The sequence below is a fragment of the Lygodium microphyllum genome, chromosome 3 (assembly GCF_053477565.2).
Source record: "Lygodium microphyllum isolate KBCC chromosome 3, Lygodium_microphyllum_v1.1.10, whole genome shotgun sequence".
Classification (NCBI taxonomy): domain Eukaryota; kingdom Viridiplantae; phylum Streptophyta; class Polypodiopsida; order Schizaeales; family Lygodiaceae; genus Lygodium; species Lygodium microphyllum.
In genome coordinates, this window is record NC_141137.1 from 96,378,127 (window position 1) to 96,399,263 (window position 21,137).

Below are 21,137 nucleotides of genomic sequence, written 5' to 3' on the forward strand. Positions count from 1 at the left end.
TACTGTATCTGGATCAGTTAGACTTGGAGATGACAGGTCTCTTGATATTGTGGGCTGTGGAGATATTCAGTTGCAGTTTTCCACTGGCAGTTCCTTTTTGCTAAGGGATGTACGTCATGTACCTGCGCTTACGCGCAGTCTTATGTCTGCAGGACAGCTGGATGATGCAGTATTTCATGTATGTTTTGGGGATTCTGCTTGGAAGATTACTCGTGGCAGACTTGTGCTTGCTAGAGGCGCCAAGTCTGGTAGCCTCTATCCTCTTGTTGTATCTGGGTCCTCAGTTGACCATGTTTTGGCAGTGGGTTCTATCCCACATGTATCACTTTGGCATGCTCGTTTAGGGCACATGTCTTTGAAGGTAATGAAAATGTTATCTAGTTTGCAGTATCGTTCGCCTTTGGATTATGCATGTTTTGACTCGTGTGATCATTGTCTTTATGGTAAGCAGAATAGGTCTACGCATAACAAATCGGGTAGGCCACGCATGAGTGAGCCCTTGGCATTGGTGCATTCCGATGTTTGTGGGCCTATGCCTTGCATGTCTATGGGTGGCGCGAAGTACTTCGTTACCTTCATTGATGATTTTTCTAGGAAAGTGTGGGCTTATCCCATAAAGCAGAAGTCGGATGTCTTGGCAATTTTTCAGAGATGGCTTGCTCTTGTTGAGAACCAGACTGGGTATAGGCTGAAATGCCTTAGGACTGACAATGGGGGAGAATATGTCTCATGTGTTTTTGAGCAGTTTTGTGATGACAGGGGTATTAAGCGTCAGTTGACCGCCCCTTACACCCCACCCCAGAATGGTTTGGCTGAGCGCATGAACAGGACTATTCAGGAGCGTGTGTGCTCTATGCTTAGCCATACAGACCTACCCTAGAGTTTTTGGGCTGAGGTAGTTAGTACGGTAGTGCATGTCATAAACCGATCGCCTTCCAGTGGATTGGATTTCCAGGTTGCAAAGGAAGTTTGGGTTGGTAAGCCACCCTCTTATGTGCATCTTCATGTCTTTGGATGTGAGGCATTCTGCCATGTGCCCAAGGACAAGAGGAGTAAATTGGATCCAAAGAGCATTAAATGCATATTCCTTGGCTATGGTGAGTCAGGAGAGATGGGCTATCGCCTATGGGATCCGCAGGTGCGGAAAATAGTACGCAGCCATGATGTCGTCTTCCATGAAGACAAGATGCACAGGCAGCCTGAGAAGGTGGTTGAGATCCGCAGAGTGATCGTTCAGGAGGAGCCTAGAGCTCCAACACAGCCAGTAGTACAGCCTGCAGCAGTTCCTCCACAGGGCCAGGGTGTTGGACAGGCAGTTAGATAGGCAGCAGAGCCTGCAGTGAAGACGGTCTGCTAGAGACAGACGTCCACCTGACAGATTTCAGCCCTCTATGCATTATGTTTTGGTTACAGATGCAGGAGAGTCTTTCACTTATGATGAGGCTATGCGCAGGGGTGACAGTCACTCCTGGGAGAGGGTTATGTAGTCTGAGATAGACTCCCTGCATAAGAATGAGACTTGGGATTTGGTTGCCTTGCCTAAGGGCAAGAAGGCTTGCCATGCAAGTGGGTGTACAAGCTGAAAAGTACCCCTGGACACCCCAAGCCGGCATACAAGGCTAGATTGGTAGCAAAGGGTTTTAAGCAGGAACATGGTGTGGACTTTGATGAGGTCTTCTCTCCTGTGGTTAAGATGACCACCCTGCGCTTAGTCTTGGCTTTGGTTGCACAGCTTGACTTAGATCTATATCAGATGGATGTCAAGACGGCTTTTCTACATGGGGACTTGCATGATGAGATCTATATGGATCAGCCTAAGGGCTTTGCAGAACCTGGCAGGGAGCACCTAGTGTGCAAGTTGAAGAAGAGCTTGTATGGCTTGAAGCAGGCACCTAGGGAATGGTATCATAAGTTTGATGCCTTTATGCAGTCACAGGGCTACAACAGGAGTGCTATGGATCCGTGTCTTTACACGAAGAAAGCCCGTGATGGAAGTTTGCTTATCTTGGTACTCTATGTTGATGATATGCTGATAGCAGGGAAAGCTCATGATGAGCTAGATGCTCTTAAATCTCAGCTGAAGAAGAGCTTTGAGATGAAGGATTTGGGACAAGCCTCACATATACTTGGGATGTGCATTAAGCGCGATAGACATCAGGGGCTTTTGTATCTCTCACAGCGGGAGTACATTCATAAAGTCCTTGAGCGCTTCCGCATGCAGGACGTAAAGCCTATTGGCTGTCCATTACCTTCTTATGTGAAGGTATCACAGGCCGCAGAGGGCCGAGATGGCCAAGATCCCTTATGCTTCAGCCGTGGGTAGTTTGATGTATGCCATGATAGCCACTCGTCTAGATATTGCGCATGCAGTTGGTGTTGTGGCACGCTATATGGCTACACCTGGCAGCAGACATTGGGATGCCGTGAAGGGTATCATGAGGTACCTGAAGGGCACAGCAGATATGTGTATTTGCTATGGTAGCCAGGATACATGGGTCGTGGGGTACACTGACTCCGATTATGCAGGACATGCAGATAGTAGGAAGTCCACTTCTGGCTATGTATTCACCTATGCTGGAGGGGCTGTCTCTTGGATGTCCAGGGTTCAGAAGTGTACGGCTTTGTCTACCACTGAGGCCGAGTATGTTGCAGCCACTGAGGCTTGCAAGGAGGCCATATGGTTAGGCCGTCTAGTTGCTGGCCTTGGGATTGATGCTACACCTACACTGCATTCGGATTCTATGAGTGCCATTCAGTTGGCTAAGAATCTGATCTTCCATGCGAAGACGAAACACATTGAGGTGAGGTATCACTTCATACGTGGTGTCGTGGAGGACAAGTCTGTTGACCTTGTTAAGATCTCCACTGACGAGAATCCTACAGATCTACTCATGAAGAGCCTCACTACTGAGCGCTTTGCCTTCCTCAGGAGGTTGATGGGCGTTGGATGAGATGTCGCCTTTCCTCATCCCTTGTACCTATGTACATTTGTACTGTCTTTTCTTTTTCTTTTCTCTCTCACTAGGGCAGATTCGCCTTTAAGTGGGAGGTTGTTGGGGGTAAAGGTGCCTCCACCGTGCCGCCCCGTGTATTACTACACTGACAATACCCGCCACTGCACACTGCAGGTGGCGGGCGCCCGTCACGTCACTTTATTCTTTATTCTTTTAGTGACAGTTTGAATAAATGAAGGCCCAGTCACACATTGTGACTGTTGGAGTTCCCATTTCTTGTCTCTCTTTTTTCTTGCTCTTGCTCTCCCGCCATAGCTCGCGTGCAAGCTTTGATCCTTCTCACCTTTCAAAGGTATGGATCTGGGAATTGAGTACTCAATCGGAAGGTGGTTTCCTCCACAATGCATGCATGACATGTGAGATCGTGTGGGCCTTCTCATCATCTCTTGCAGTCTAGCCTACTCTTGCTTCACGTCCACCAACTCCTGTGCTCTAGTCAACACTCTTTCCCTTGTCTTGGGTGCTCTAGTTAGATCTTTCACCAATGGTCGTAGAGCCCTTTTTGAGGTTCTAGAGACAGTGTTGTCTCAAGTTGTGGGTCTCAAGCTCTTCTCCTTGAGTAGGTCATCCACTCATATGGCTTCTTTGAAGACCCTAGCTAACACATTCCTTTGCAGGGTTGAGTTGATCACCAAGGCCTTCTAAAGCTCTTTGCTTCTTCAGATCTTGCTTATGAACACACTGAAGACTACTTGTTTGCTAGGTCACTCTGTGTCTAGGATTCTCTTAAAGACCATCCAATTTTGAAATGGTTAGGGTTTATCTGATCGAAAAATCTGATTGCATCTGATTTTGAAAATCGGATGACTTTGAGGCAGTTAGATGGTCGGAATGCGGTGGCAAAAACTACGAACCTATCGTGATGATCTTGATGCCTTGTTCTAGTCCCTGGCAAGCTCCAAGATCAAACAACAAGAAGTTAGCTATCAAACCAACTCATCGATATAGTGTGCGAATGTATCCCATTACACGAATAAAACCACTCCTTACTTGACTGCTGCCCTGCAAACAACCTGTCCAATAGCTCCCTCTCTCTCTCAACTCTAAATATAGAAATGAGCTCTCCTTTGCTCTCTCTATCTCTAAAACCCCTTGTTCTTCACTCTTCCACTCCCCTTCTTCTCTCTTTCCTCTCTCAATGCATTGAAGTCCCTGTTTGGCTTTGTTTACAATAGTAATCCTCTTGTTTGTTTCTCTATTTTTCCTAATTTTTCCTTACCTAAATGCATCCAAATCACAAGCAATTGCTTACACTAATCCCACCTACTTACCTAAATCTAAACTAGAAAAAATTACTTGCAAAGGAGATCGAATACCTCTCAAATCCCTCACTTCCTATCTATCTCAAGCACCAGTTTGGGGAAAACCCTACTTTAATGCTCACTTTGGAGCGTGCAAGCACTCAAAGCTTGAATCCGTGTGTCTCGGCAAGAATAAAAATTGGGAGCTTCTCACTCAATGCCAAGATCCACGGACCCCTTATTGTTTCAAGCGTTTCAAGCCAAGTGCAATGGCTACCTCTCACATAGTCGTATGTGCTCTCACACCTACAAGTATAGTGAACTTACCTCTGTGGTTGATCGAGTTGCCTCCTCCCTCAAGCACTCTGGTAGCTCCATGATCCAAGGTGCAAGCACAAGCAATCTCAATCCTTGAGCTCCAAGTTCCATGCTCCGATGCTACACGTGAGACAAGAGAAGAGAATAAGAAGAGAGGAGAATATGGAGAGCTTCTCCACCACGATTCCTCACCCTCACACATTCACTCCCTCACTCCCTCTCTCAAGCACAAGCTCAAGCAAGCAAGAACAAGAAGAAGAAAAAGAAGAGAAGAGCTAGTTTTGGCCTCACATAAGAATCGCTTCTTCATTCACTTTTTGCCTTTTATACAAAACCCTAATTCCCTTTGGGCACCCATCCCTTTTTTACATGCCCAGCCATTTTAGCCTAGGTCATCTTTTACTATTCCCTTCCTATTTGCATTGTGCCTTCACCCATGCCTATCTACATTTACAAATTGCACAAGAGGGAGCCTGATGCTCTCTTACAAAAATTTAGGGTGCACCTTTGCATTTAAAATGTGTGTTTCCTCCTTTATGCTCGCCCTAAACTTTTAAGGTTGACCTTGCACTTTTGGCCTTTTTTCCTCCTATTTCTTTAGTTGAGCCACCTTTTTCTGCTTTGCCCAACGTATTTTTACTTTTATTTTTTGCTTTCTTGCACTAGGGTTAATAACATTCAAGGTCAACTAAGACGTAAATACATTCGCAGACACACACTCTCTCTCCACATGGTAGTTGTGCTTAGCAACATTTTTGTACTTAGATATGTTCTTCTTTTTCTTCTTCCCAAAGCTCTCTCTCTCTCTCTCTCTCTCTAATCCTTGGATACTATTGCGAGGGTCTATTTATGATGGAAGCATTAATATACCATCCCCAGCCATGGTCCTCTCCTTCGAATGTTGCTCCTAGATGGAGCTCAAGGCTACCATCACCATCAAGTCACCCAAACTCTCTTCTTCATCATCCTCCTCCTTCACCTCCTCCTCCTTTGCCACTCCTCTAGCAAAGTAGGAGCCTCCTTTGCCTCCTCATCCTTCTCCTTCACCAATCCTCTAGTAGTATGAGCTATCACTAATAATATTGTGGCCAAGAGGGAATCCTAACAGGAGGAGCAACTGTGGGATCCCTAGCCATCATAGTTTTAGCTAAGTTACCGGTGGGAAGTAACACTCGAGGGATGAAGCAAAATAATTAATAAACAGCAATGGTGCTTATATTGATCACCAACCTAATCTTTTGTAAATGTGTGCGTGTGTGCGTGCATGTGTGCGTGCGTGTGTGTGTGTGTGTGTGCGCGCGCGCGCGCGCAGAATCATGTCTTTGAAGCCACTAGATAGAAGGTGGCTGACACTAAAGAGTGTATAAAGGAGCTAGTAGAGAGGGTGGTATGCTAATGTGATAGGGGCGTGGTTCGGACCTAAGCTCACAAAGCAAGCAAGGCTGAATAACATGGAGTACCCAAGGTGCCTAGAGCATCTATGTGGATGAGGCAAGGCCATTAGTGGTTGAGCTATTAACATGCATGCAATGTGATGGTGGTTAGGTTGAGGGTATAAAACCAATGAAAAGTTGTGATGGTTGTGTAGCCAAGTGTGTGTAGCTAATTATCTTCTTCCAAGCTAGGGTTTATTTTGTTCTTTGTCTTCAAAAAATGAAACACATCTTCTTCTTCTGCTACTCCTCCTCCTTCTTCTCCTCCTTTGGTGGGCATAAGGATCATATTAGGCCGTAGTGCCATAAAATGCACAATGAGAAAAACAAGGGGAAAATGTAGGATAATACAAATGTAAGATTGAAGAGATAAATGTCATGCAACCTAACTATGATGATGACTATATCTTGGATGCTTCATATCTTGATGCTACTTGGTTGACCAATGCTTCATCTACTTACTCTTAGTGTTGGTTGCTTGATTCGAGGATTCTTTCCATATTACTCCATTGGGATTGGTTTCATACCTATCACAACATTACAAGTTATGTGAGATTGAATAATGATATTGCATTGTATATCATTGGTATTGGGAATATTAGATAGAAATTTGATTTAGATAGCCCTTTTGTTTTGCATAATGTATGTCATGTACTAGCTTTGACCAAAAGCCTACTCTCTATTGGACACTTGGATGATGCAGGACATCATGTCTCTTGTGGTGATTCTACATGGAAGATTATTCATGATCGCCTTACTTTTGCTCGAGGTGCCAAGGCTAGTAGGCTTTGATTCATGTGATCATTGTCTTTGTGGCAAGTAGACTCGTGATTCACTAAAAAGTCTAACTCTACATGCATGGATGAGCCTTTGTCTCATATGCATTCCAATATATATATTTCCATGCCCTATCAATCATTGAGTGGCTTGAAGAAGTACCTTGTGACATTTATTGATTATTATCTGCGTAAGGTTTGGGCTTATCCTATTAAGTAAAAATCAAATGTTATGGCTATATTTCAATGCTTATTACTCTTGTTGAGAACCAATCTAGGTATAGTCTAAAATACCTTAAGGCCTCAAAATGGGGTGAATATGTCTTTAAGGCATTTGAGTAGTTTTGTGATGAACATAGTATTAAGTGTTAGTGACCATCCATACACCCACCCAAGAATGGTATTGCAAAGTGCATGAACATGACTATTCAAGAAAGAGTATGTAGTATACTTAGTCAAGTATGCTGACCACAATATTTTTGAGATGAGATAATTGCTACTGCCGTGCCAGTCATAAAAAAATATGTTCTTTGAGATAAAGTCATGTAAACTACCATCACCATGTAGTATATTAACTTTTGAATCTTTAACAAAAACCTTTAGTATGAAGTAAACATAGTGATTCATTGTGTAGATTTTGAATCACATTGCAATACTCTTTTTTAGTATCTTCCATACTACCTTTTCTGCTAACTTTCCAAGACTAAGTTTTATGTGATAGTCTAGGTTCCATCAATATAGATACAAGATTATTAGAATACATGAAATATAGGACTATTATACAATGGCCCCCAAAAATACAAGATATAATATGGAAACACGTAAGCAAATACATGGATTATCATATTAGATTATGCAATTGATTAGTGGGAAAACTCTTTTATATGAAATAATTCTTTCATAGGAGAGATTATTTCCCAAAGTCCTTCCAAAAGGCCAAGCCTACCATCATAATGTAATTGCAAACAAGGCTAGGACACTCATTACTCAATACCATATTAAAGCAAAGACTTGAAAATATAAATCATTATCATCAATGCACAATAACAATTATGCACTCAACTTTCCTCTACACATGACATTTTGTCAAATATGCAAACCTACCACATGCACAACCAAGAAATGTATGTATAGAAATAGATGTACCTAATAATTGATTTTCTTTGTAGCTACTTCTTGTTGTAAAGAATAAGTGGTCCAATTGGATGTGTAGTTTGATAGCTCCTTAATGTTGTGAATCTTAGTCGTGGTAGTCTTATTGGGTGACATGAATATGCTCAAGCTTACCACATCAAATAAAAAGTGATCTTGATACTTTTATGTTGTGCATCGATATCAGTAGCTTTTGGATTTCCTTTGGCTTTTGTAAATTTTTGTTCAACTCCATTTTTAGGTGGGAATTCAGGTGTACATGAAGTTAGAAAAGTACTAGCGTGCAAAGAATTGAAATGACTTTTTAGGTTACAATTGTTACTTACACTTTGGTACAATCAACCTTGGCTATTTGACTATTGATTTCAATTAGCTGTGTGATATTATGGATCTCCTTTCCAACATCATGAGCATAGAATATGGCATTATAAAGAGAATAACGCTAGAGCATGCTAAGCTTTGCTTAGATGCCTTGTTGACTTGTATTTCTTTGAAGGGAACTCAATCTAGCGTCCTCAATAAAAGAAGTGTTTATGAGAATACCTTTGTATAGATGCCATGGAATCACCATCTTTCCAATAAAAATTGGCCCGATTGCACCTTAGATGAAAATGAAATTGAAGAGGTAGAAAAAATATTTTTGAACCTTCACTTGGAACTCATCCCAAATAGTAGGATATTTGGAGCTATATGGCAGGACATTCCACCAAAGCAAAGCCTTGTCTTCATGTAATTTGTTACACCTTGATGCAGTTTTCTTAGAGAAGGATTCTGTGTCAAAGTAATCATTAAACTAGCTCAACCAAGACACGACAAGTTTTCCATTGCCTTTTCCATCAAATTTAGTAAAATGGAAAGAATATGGCTTACCTTTTGATTCTTCCTTGCTTATTGAGCATTGAAGACACCTTGTAAGATGCGATTGATGTGATTGTCTTCACTTGATATGCTTGATTTTGGTGGTCATGTCCTTGAAGGACTTGGGTTACTTTGGCCAAATTGTGTTGGAGGCATTCAACTTGTTGCTAAAGTAATCTTGAGTAAAGGAGATTCCATGTTGCAATCATCGATATAAAAAGGCCTCGATATTTTAGAGCTCATAAGTTAGGAATTGGAGTTGGTGAACTACTTCAACTTTTGCGCAAAGAGTTTGTAGCCCAAAGAACAATAGAATCTATGTAGATTTACTCTTTGTCATTTAATCTAGTGCACACTATTTTGGATGATATAGGGTAAGTGATTGGGGCTTAATTACTTTCAATGTAAGCCTTAGGAAGCTTAAAAGTTAAGCTTAGGGAAGAGGGGTTTAAACAAAACCATCACTACATGTTTTCACCCTATTGGTGCAAGCAAGGCACCTATCAATTGGTGCCCTTCATTGAGGGCATAGTGGGACTAACAGAGTTGAGGTGACAAAAAGGTGGATTTCGAGTGATAAGAGAGGGACAACATAACATCACTAGGAGCTAGATTTGCATGTTAGCCAAAACTACCATGAGGGACAAAAGCACTAGGTAAGGTAGTTTTTTGTTGGAGTATGGGGGGTTTTTAGGTTGTTTTGGGTTACTTAGAGGGTGTTTTCATGTTGCTAGAACTAGAAAAAAGGGGGATTTTGGATGAATTTAAAGGCAAAGCCTTTGTGTTTAATTGTTATCTAGTGGATAGAGAGGGTGTTTTGGATGTTGTTTTGATGATGGAATTTTCTATGTGTGTGATGTAGACTTCCTTTCACGTTGACAAGCTCCCCAACGATTGTGTGCTCTAACATCAATGCCATCCACCCTTAATAATTAACCAAAGTTTAGAAATACTCATAAGAAAGCAAGAGAACAAGAGATAAGAGTGCCTGACAAAATATTGGGCATAATCTTCCCCATCTATGAGTGAGCACCTCCCTTGTGCATGCATTTATTAGCGCATCAAATTTTTAATGCTCAAAGTATTAAAAAGCATCATTTTGAGCTTTTTGCTTTTCTTGACTTGAATGCCATACTTTTTCTAATAATTGCTAAGGCTTATTTAATTATTGATAATACTTTTAACCTTACAAAAATAATTCTCTTGCCATAAGGTCATAATTTTAAGGTTACAAAATGATAATGAATAGTACAATAAGAGCACCATGAATAATTGGCTCTTGGTGCGGTTCTAAATTCGAATTGATGGTTTGTGGATTTTATAATAGCTACATAATCTATAATCATTGAGGCCAGTTGAGGTCACTTTATTCTCTCTCTGTCTCTCTCTCTCTCTCTTGTCATGGTCTCTTTATGATTTTGGCACTCTCGTTGCTTTTGGAACTCAGTGGGTGGTGATCGTGAGAACAACTCTTGCAAGCATATTGGTGGTCTTCTTCTTTCGCTTGGGTGTAGGTGTTCACAAGCAGGCTCTCTCTCTCTCTCTCTCTCTCTCTCTCTCTCCCCGACTGTCTTTGTCTCTCTGCAATTGACGTGGTAGCACAACAAGAACTGACGTGGCAAGCGTCAGGAACTGACTTGGTCGATGGCAACACGACGACGTGGCGGGAAAGCACGATGACGTGGTGGGAGGCGGGAGTTATTATTTATCATTAATTAGTTAATTTAATTAAGTTAGTTAATTAGTCAACTAAGTTAAAATTAAAGTTAAAGTTAATTAGTTAATAGTTAACTAAGTTAATTAGTTAATTAGATTAAACTTAATAGTTAAAAGTTAAAGTAAAGTTGTTGTTGTTGTTATTATTGTTGTTGTTGTTGCTAATAAAATAAGATTAAGATTAAGATAACATAAGATAATATTATAAAGTTATATTCATTATTGTATTATTAGTTATTTTATATATTAATTGTTATATTATATTTTATTTAGTTATATAATTAGTTAGTTGATAATTAATTAACAGTGATATTAATTAATTAGTTATAATATTATTAGTTGGTTAATAATAATATGATATGATATGATGATGATGATATCATTATTATAATTAATAGTTAGCTACTTAATATTAATAAAATAAACTTAACAGCTTGAAGATTGATTAATTGATAATTAATAATTAGTTATTTTTTTATTTTTTATTACTTTCATTAGTTAGTTAGTTATGAATTCATTAATTGATTGGTTGGTTAATAATTAATTGGGGTGTGTGTGTGTGTGGTTAAAGTTAATTCGGTAATTTTAATTTTAATTTTAAATATTTATTATTAATTAAAATAAATTATTTATATTAATGATATTATTATTAGTAGTGGTTATTTTTATTTAGTAGAGAGAGATTAGTTTTTATTATTAGGTAAAGATTATTATTATTATTATTATTATCACGATTAGTTATTATTATTGTTATTAAGATAATATTCATACTATTACTATTTTTTTAAAATTTAGTTATATTATATTAGTTGGTTATCATTATTATTGGTTAGTGATTGATTAGTTAGTGAAAGTTAATAGTTAAAGCTAATTATTTAATAGTTAACTGATAGTTATAGTTATAATAATAATAATAATAATTTATTACTATAATAATATGATATAACTAAGGAACTAATTAAGATAGAATAATTACATAATTAATAATTAGTTTATTATTAATATTATTAGAAATTAGTCGATTGATTGACTATTTTTTAAATATTTTGTATGTGTATGCATGTGTGTGTAGTTATTATTATTATTACAATTACAATAGATTATTATTTTATTATTTTATATTTTGGATTTTGGTTGCTTGGAGAGAGAGAGAGAGAGTGTGTGTGTGTGTGTTTGTGTGGGGGGGGGGTATTAGTGAGTGGGTTTTGCTTATGTTTATATATGTGTGTATGCTTGGTGTTGGTTATGTTATTAAGTTGGTTTTGTTGGTAGGTTTGATATTAGGTAGTTGGTATGTTGGTTGGAGAGAGAGAGAGGGGGGGACAAGAGGAGGGAGAGAGTTTATATTTTATTATAGATTTTAGGTGCTGAGAGAGAGAGGGGTGTGTGTGCGTGTGATGTAGTTTTGTTTATCTTAGTTGTGTTAGTGCATTAGTTGGTTGAGAGAGAGAGAGAGAGAGAGAGAGAGAGAGAGAGAATATTTGTTGAAAGTTTATTTGGTTTTGTTGGTGAATTGGTAAGTTGGTTTTGTTTATGTTTATGCATGTTTGGCATTAGTTATGTTGGTCGGTTAGTTTATGTTGATTGGTTTTGTTAGTAGGCTACATGTCAGTTGGTTGGGTAACTGTGACATGTAGCCTAACCATGCTGTGTTGGAGAATGGAATTTTTCCCAGCGATTCCTCAAAGAAAAGAAAGCTTCATTTTGGTTTAGGCCCCATGGGAAATTTCTAACGCTTTGTTCACGTTGGGACTCTTTTTGTAACATTTGAATATAAATGCATAGGTACAATCAAGGAGTAACACTTTGTAGTTTGTTGATACTTAACTTTGTGGTGCAAAGTTATTAGCACTGTCTCTATAACAAACTTTGGTTTTGGGCTCCACTTCACCTGTGTGTATTATTAATACTAAGAGTTTGTTTGTAGTGCTTGGATACACAGACTTGGTGGTGTATTTCATGTATCTTTCATTTATGGTTCATTTCAATGTAGTGATGTTACTTCTAATTGTAACATCCAAGGATCTTATAGAGCTACTTCTAGCTGTTACGCAGAGCAAGTATGGATACAAAAATTCAAGTTCGATGCATGGTCATTGCACATATATATGAGTCTTTGTACACCTAGATACAAATACATGTCTAGCCTTTTATACGTGCATATACGAGAGAGGGAGAGGGAGAGAGGAAGGGAGAGTGAGTGAGTGAGTGAGTATGGGTAAAGTTTACAAGTATGGTGCATAAAAGGTATTGTATACATATATGAGTCTGTATACACCTAAATGCAAATGCATGTCTATCCTTTTATGCGTGCGCACATATGAGAGAGAGAGAGAGAGAGAGAGAGAGAGAGAGAGAGAGAGAGAGAGAGATAACAAATATGTGGGAGAAAAATCACAAAGAGGAGAGGTGTGAAAAAAGGCAGGGAGAGAGAGATTGGCAACAGATAGTGAGAGAAATTTAAAAAAGAGAGAAAATAGTGAGCAAGCATGTGACGTCTTAAGCTCGAGAACACAAAAGAATAATACGTGTTCATGTTATGGTTGTGCAATGGAAGCGACACATGTGATGTTTTTACACTCGAGGATGGTGAATTTATTGTGCGATAGGGAAGCCAAGCTACACTTCCCTTGCACCCTGTACACAAGGAATGCTAGTTTGCGTTACTCTTGCCACTAATAGTTTGGTCATTAGAAACAAAAACACATTAAATCTCTATCTCCTCACCTAGCACAATGTGACTAGTGCCACATCATACATGTGCAACAAGTCATTGTCATGTGATGAATAAAAAATATTAATAACAAAAGTCTAAAAAATCCAATAAATAATATCATATTTTATTGAAATAAGCTAAATTAAATATTATAACAAACATCTTTATGTTCTCAATTAATTTTATTGATTGCTTCTCACTTTCACATTTAGTTTTTAGATGGCATATATATTGATTTCCATCTGTCTATTTGTTTGGCTTTTATTTAAAAAAAGCAACACTCACCATGTCAAGCTCTAGCTAGTTTCTTTTCTTTTAGTTGATGGTGTGCAATTGTGTTTTTTAAGACCACGTCTCATGTTTGTGAACAGTGATTAAAGAAAGAGATACGTAAAATCAAGCAACTAACTTTGATCCCAAGAGTTCGTGACTCCATAACCCAAAAAGGAGTACAATAAAAGTGAAACAAGCTAAGATTTGCTTAGAGGATAGTGGAGAAATATATTCATAAAAAAAAAAGAGCACTTTGTTATGGCATGTGCATGAAAATGTTTTTTAAAATAATGAATATGCAAGGGGGACAATTTGTTATGGCATGTGCATGAAAATGTTTTTTAAAATAATGAATATGCAAGGGGGGCAAATGAATTGATGTCTTCCTAAAGCAAAACACACCCCACCTCAATGACAATTTCGCAAAAGTGAGAAGCTTTTTTAGCCACTTAAAGTGATTATATAATTTTTTTCATATAATGTATAAGCTTAATGTGAGTCAAACAATTATGTCATGTAAGTTTTATATATTTTAGATTTTGCTAAGACCTTAGAACGATATATCTTTGTGTGTCACTTTATTGGCCCTTCATTAACGCTCTTTTGTGGACTCTTCATTTATAACTATATCTACTTGATAAAAATATAAAAATGCCCCAAAGTTCATTTGTTTTTTATCGGGAACTCTGTAGGACATGTATATGTTTTTTAAATTTTCTTCTTAGGTTAAAATGGATGTTTGACTATTACAAAACATTTTATGTAACTCACTTCGAAAAACAAAAACCGATAGATGAGGCAGCACGCTCTATTGAGAGCTTTTAACGTGGATGTTGAAAAGGTTTATGCAATTCATTGAGAATGTTAGAGTTTGTTTTGAAAGAATAAAGATAATGGGGTAAGGTTATACTATATTAATAAATGGTCCTCCAGAGTGGCTTAAGGCCCGTTAATTGTAAAACATGAAATTTGCATGAAATTTGAACGGGGGATAGACGTGGGAGCTTGGCCCTTGTGAACCCAGTACAGATCTGAGGGAGACACAGAACGCCCCCCCGCCGCGCACCCACCCGGTCTGTGTGTGTGCGTGTTGTATTCGTCGTTCTTCTGAGATATTCTCTGTGTATTTGTGTGTGTGTGTGTGTTATCGAGCAGCCGACAGTCTTGGTAGCTTGCGTTGGCAGCAGAAGAATTGAGAGACGGAGACAGAGAGATGGAGGCGGGTGATGCCCTGTTGAAGTGCCCCGCCAACTACACGCCCCTCTCCCCCATCCACTTCATCGAGAGAGCCGCGCACGTCTACCCCAACCGACCCTCCCTCATCTATGGGGCCACCACGCACTCCTGGGCCCTCACGTTCCAGCGCTGCCGCTGCCTCGCCTCCGCCCTCCGCCGCTCCTCCATTTCCCCTGGTGACACGGTGAGTCTAATTAGATTAGTTCTGTTCTTTTCCTTGACTCTTCTCTGTTGGGTAGTATTAGCTCTAGGATTGCAAGAAAGGATAAGCCACACTAATTAAATGGTCCACCAAAACTGTCGGGTAATAGATCACTGTAATAGACCCCAATAATAAGCTCTAGAAGTGGATCAAAGGATAAGCCAGATTAATTATATAGTCCACAAAACTGTTGGGTAATAGATCACTGTAATAGACCCCAATCATGAGCTCCAGAAGTGCAACAAAACCAAGCCGGTCAGAGAAGGTCAACCCATGTTGGATCTGAAGAGTAAACATCTTTAATGAAAACACAAATTGGGGCTACTATTGTGTCATCAAGTCTAATCATCTATCAAATATATAGATGCAGTATCCTTCGGAATAATCTCATGCATCTCAGGATTAAGAGGAGACAGAAATCATTCTTACTAAAGAACTCAATTTAGTCCATGTGATGATATTTCGAAACATTTCTTCCTGTTCTGTTGTGAATTTTGACATGGACTTGCAGCTTTTCATTTAGTTTTTGTTTGGAAGGATATGTGCCATCCGACATAAACATAGGGTTTGAATTGCCATGTTTGCAGTTGAATATTGCTTTACAAATTGCACATGTGTGTCTTTGAATGACTATGTTTCCAGTTGAATATGTGTTTATAGTATTGCATATGCCAGTCTTTTTAGGACGATTTATGTAGTATGAGTCATTAACAGGCATCAAAACTTACTATTCCAGACATATAACATCATAATTCCCATTGTGAAAATATAATTTGTTCTATTCAGAAGCATACACAAGTCAAACTTGATTTGCGTAATGGTTTTCCTACTTATAGGGATTTTGCAATGACCAAATTCATACTGCCCAAACATGCTACTGAAGATAGTGAGACTTTTTGCAGGTGTCTGTTGTTGCACCAAATATTCCAGCCATGTATGAGGCTCACTTTGGCATACCAATGGCAGGGGCTGTTATCAACTGCATCAACATACGACTGGATGCTCGCACCATTGCATTTCTTCTGCAACATTCTGCCACCAAAATCATTCTGGCAGACCAAGATTTTTTCCAAATAATTGACCAAGCTCTGTCAATGCTGAAAAAGAAGCAGGGCTCTAGCTTCGAGCAACCTCGTCTAATTGTGATTGAGGACACCAACTGTCCGAAGGCATCTCTTCATGCTGCTGTTGAGAAGGGAGCACAGAAGTATGAGGACTTTTTGCAGTCTGGGGATCCAACTTATATCTGGGAACCTCCAAATGATGAGTGGGACAGCATTTCCCTCTCCTACACATCAGGCACTACATCTGATCCCAAAGGAGTTGTCTCCTCCCACAGGGGAGCATATATAGCATCACTTACAGCCTGCCTTATTTGGGGTATGACAGAGGACTGTGTTTATCTTTGGACACTGCCTCTTTTCCATTGTAATGGCTGGTGCTATTCATGGGCTGTTGCTGCTATAGCTGGCACAAATGTCTGTATGCGACAGGTAATTTGCCAAAATGGTACAGCTTGTTTATTTTCTAGGGTATAGTTCTATGTATAATTTGGAGGATGTGACTTTATGTGTAACTTGGAGGATGTGTCACATTTATTTGATGGCCCTTGATTAGCGGATGAGTTTGAGATTTCACAAAGTTTCTGTCTGGTATTTCTGTGTTTGTTATCCTCAAATACTTATTGAAATATCTTTCTCTCTTTTGAAATAAAAAGATTTGTCAGTCAAATTTTCTTACAGGTTACAGCAAAGGGCATCTATTCCGCTATTGCAGAACATGGTGTGACACATTTCTGTGCTGCACCAATTGTCCTGAACACAATTATTAATGCACCACCATCAGAAAGAGTCCCTATTAAAGCTGGGGTGCAGGTGATGACAGCTGGGGCTGCACCGCCGCCTGCTGTTTTGGAAAAGATGGAGACACAGGGCTTTAAGGTCACACATACATATGGGCTCACAGAAACTTATGGTCCATCCACCATCTGTGCATGGAAGAATGAGTGGGATAAACTTCCTTTGAAGCAGCGCGCGCAACTCAAAGCTCGCCAGGGTGTGCGTTACACAGGGTTGGAAGGCCTTGATGTTGTTCATCCTGGCACAGTCACACCTGTTCCTGCAGATGGAATAACCATTGGAGAAATCGTCATGCGGGGTAACATTGTTATGAAAGGATATCTTAAAAATCCAGAAGCGACAAAGAAAAGCTTCAAAGGAGGGTGGTTTCACTCGGGTGATTTAGGTGTTAAACATCCAGATGGATATATTGAAATCAAGGACAGAGAGAAAGATATAATCATATCTGGAGGAGAAAATATAAGCAGTCTGGAGGTGGAAAGTGTGTTGTATCAACATCCAAATGTACTGGAAGCATCAGTTGTTGCACGGCCTGATGAAATGTGGGGGGAGACACCGTGTGCGTTTATCACCCTCAAACAAGGCATTGAAGAGTCCCCTGCACAGGCCAGGGATATTATGGACTTCTGTTATTCCAACTTGCCTCATTTTATGGTCCCAAAGTCTGTAGTATTTGGACCACTGCCTAAGACAGCCACAGGAAAAATTCAGAAACATGTATTACGCTCACGAGTAAAGAACTTGGATTCATCTCCTATGACAAGGAGCAAGCTTTAACTGATGTGGCACAATTTGCTGTATTGCTTTGCTCTCTGTAAAGTACAGTATTAATATAAATGTGGTTGGATGGCTGACAGAAGCAGTCTTTAAGAATGAAGCAAAGCTACAACACATTAAATTTTTGTCGCTACACATCGGAGTCTCAGTTTTATAGGAAGTGATCAACTTGTTAGATTTTTGTTGCTACAAACTGCAGTTGAAGTTTCAGGAAGTGATGAATTGCATTTTGTGTGTTTGTAGCCCACAGGTGCATGAGATATAAAACAGGAAGGGGATGGGGGACAGGAAATGGGAGGAATTGCTGTCACTTGTGGCTATAGTCACATAGAATGGGGAATGTAGGATGGAAAGAAGCTACTGTCCCTGCAATCCACAACTCCAAAAATGTCTGTCATTTGTGACTATGTTGTAGTCCTTATGGCATGTCCCATTTTATGCATGTGGTCTCTTCTTTGAGGACAATAATCTACTGTCTTTCTAGAAATAAGTTCCAGGATAGATGTACCTACCTCCAGATGCCATGGCAAACCTCCAGATTGGATCAAGAACTAGGTCAGATGGATCAAAATCCTCTTTCTCATAAGAGAGGTGACTGAACTGGATACTGAAACAGTGTGCTCATAGAGAGCTGACTGAACTGGATACTGAAATAGTGTGCGTTACATGCACAGTGATTAGATGATTGGAATCAGCCTCATTCGAGCCTCACATGGGCCAATAACTTTATTAGCATTGGTCTTGGCAATGTTTTAGTGATAGTGGCAGCATGCATCAAAATTTCACATGGACTCAACTGTAATTTCACATGTGTACGGCAGCATTGCCTCTTATTCTCATTGATCAAGAACGTTCCATTGCTGTAGCTGAAATTGCAAGGGTGGGAAGAACTTGAGGATTTGTGCTTGGAAGGCATTCCAAGTAAATTTCTCTGTGTAGTAACAGTAACAGCCTGAGAAAAAGCAACATGATTTACATGAATACAAAAATCCATATATAAATCTTTGCCCTGTAGTTATGTTTGAGGACTGCGTATGAAAAACCCTTTATGCCTGGATTAAGGCCTTGGATAAAGCTTAGATTTAGACCTTTAGATGGCTTGAATTAGGCTCTCCCCTTGGGGGAATTTGAATAAATTATATTATGGTTTCCTGTTGGGACTAGACGCCTTTCGTGAGAACCACAGCGTCCAGATAACCTTTGGTAGACTAACAATGAGCCTCAAAGAAAGCTTAATAGATCAGTTCTTATTAACTTAATAAGGCCTCCCTGTATGTTTGGCAACATTGATAGGATCCCCCAGCAGCCTGCCAATTCTACTTGTGACCATCAACATGCAGATGTGGTTGTCAGGCCATGGTGGTTTCTGAGATGGTGGCAAACCTTGATTAATGGTTAAGGCTTTGGAGCTTTTTTGCCCCCCTCCTCACCCCTTTCTTGCATTAAACAACCACGTGCTAGATATGCCTCAATAATAATAACAATAAGATAATAGGCATCATCATAGAAAATACATAAACCCATTAGCTTGCCCTCAATGAATAATTTTGATAACACCAATTATATAATAAATGTGAGATGATCTAAAACTGATTGAATGCTCAGCCCAACATCACAGACGTATTCCCACCCATCTTTACACATCAACTGAGTCTAACAACAAATAGAGTTAGAGAATCAGTATAAATAAGTAATTTTCAACAACACTAAAATGACAAGTGATTAATTCTTGGTTGTCACAAAGAACAAATAGTCAAGGGATACAAGGGCATCTGACCAATAAAAATATTACCATTGTAGGAACTCTTTACACATGTACATGCTAACATTGGCAGATGTGTATATTATGGAATCATCCACTAGTAGAAATCCTTGACCGTACAAAGAGTGAGTCTTACACTTGAAAATTAGAGATGTCTCCATCGACTTTTTGCATAAGGGAGAACTATCTAGAATTGCCTTGGTATATAGAGGACCATTTGAGGCAATCATCCCTCTAGCTAATACCTCCTAGCAACAATATATGTGAAGTAAAAGGAAAGATCAATTGATTATCCATTGATACTGACGTATTTGCAAGTCATTTTTTCAATTTAGAAGGCATTGTTAGAAAGTTTAAGCTACAAGCACAATATGTTAGTTGCTTGATTAACACTATTTGACCACATGAAATCCTTGTATCACAATCATGTCAAACCTTATATTTGAAACAATCATACAGGGATCATTAGGGGAATATGGACTCACAAAGGGCCCTTTAACAAGAGTTAATGACTCTCCTAATGACGAGATTTGAGGTGGACCAATGGGAGAGGGGGTGATGTGCACATTTTATCCACTCCCCTTTTTCCGTTGTCCTTGCCACTGATATGTTTGTCCCCTTATGTTTCCTTTATCACCCCAGGTGAGGTGGGTCCCATTGGGCATTTAAAAAGGTGACCTAAATTTGAGAAAAATTCCTCTCCAAAAAGAGCTTGTGTGAAGACAAACAATGTATAAAAAATTTACGATAAATAAATTAAGGGATTTTATTTTTGTTTCTTTAATATGTATGTTTGATTTGTTAACATTGTATAATTTGGATTATTTTGTTACTTTTTAAAAAACCTTTTAAACACCTATTAATTTTTTTTTGGATTTTCTTAAAACTAAAATTTTAAGACCATTGCCTATGTAGGCCAATAACTTGGACTCATTTTTATTTTTTAACTCTCCAACCACTTCTCCTCTCAAGTACCCCTCTACTTGCCTCCTACACCCCTCCTCTCTTGATGGATTGCACTTTTGCTAGCTTCATGCAATTCCCTGAAGGTGCAAAGTTTGCTAGGAGATCAGTTCTCTACTAGGTCTAAATTTGTTCCAGTATCAAATATTATGATGCGGTATTATGGTATATCTAAGCATGGAGTACTGCATTGACTACATGAATATATGCGTTCAAGAGTTCATTGTCAACTTTGAGGATTCCATCGAGGAATGGGTGCCCTATAATCTTTTGAAGTATATCAATGGCATAGAGTCATTTTGCAAACAACCAGGTTGTTTTTGTGCAAATCCTACCCTCATCTACATCAAGTAGCTCATTCCTCGGCAAGTCAAAGAATATGAAATTGAGCAACATAGCACTGACTATCTCTCTTGAAGTGTGATGGTCTCGGCCCTCGGATACCCATGGGAGGCCCTATCCTGATGACCCCGTCCAAGCTCTAGACGAGCATCAGACCCTTCGTGCATCGTAGCCATAACAACTCAACACGTCATAGGACACCTCAACACGACACAGTACGCAACACGGAATGCACAAAGCTCACTTGTTTGCAAAATGGACCATCTTGAGGACAGAAAGTCATATTCATAGCAAGAACACATTTACATGGTAGCCGGAGGCACAACAAAGGACTTTGTCATCACGGGTGAGGGTGGAGCTATCAATGCACTTCCAACACGACTCAACACTGTGGGATGAGGGAGCTACAAAAGAACGGCCACATTTGTTTTGTTACTCAATGAAGATGAGGACTCCCCTATAGGCATAGCGAGTGTCGGAGAGGTGGGAGGGTTGCTCA

General features: G+C 39.4%; 1 protein-coding gene across 1 annotated transcript; it reads left to right on the plus strand.

Moving 5' to 3' along the window:
- Nucleotides 1-14,433: 14,433 nt before the first annotated feature.
- On the plus strand, nt 14,434-17,688 carry AAE7 (acyl-activating enzyme 7). The gene is made up of 3 exons (XM_087673915.1): nt 14,434-14,917; nt 15,838-16,428; nt 16,678-17,688. Exons 1-3 carry the CDS (start codon nt 14,711-14,713, stop codon nt 17,569-17,571), a joined length of 1,692 nt encoding a protein of 563 aa, XP_087530041.1. The 5' UTR covers nt 14,434-14,710; the 3' UTR covers nt 17,572-17,688.
- The last annotated feature ends 3,449 nt before the right edge of the window (nt 17,689-21,137 follow it).

Excerpts from the sequence above, each read along its gene's own strand:
- AAE7 (XM_087673915.1), top strand. The coding sequence starts at position 14,711 with ATGGAGGCGGGTGATGCCCTGTTGAAGTGCCCCGCCAACTACACGCCC. Across the intron at positions 14,918-15,837 it reads CCATTTCCCCTGGTGACACG|GTGTCTGTTGTTGCACCAAA; the intron begins GTGAGTCTAATT and ends GACTTTTTGCAG. Across the intron at positions 16,429-16,677 it reads CAAATGTCTGTATGCGACAG|GTTACAGCAAAGGGCATCTA; the intron begins GTAATTTGCCAA and ends ATTTTCTTACAG.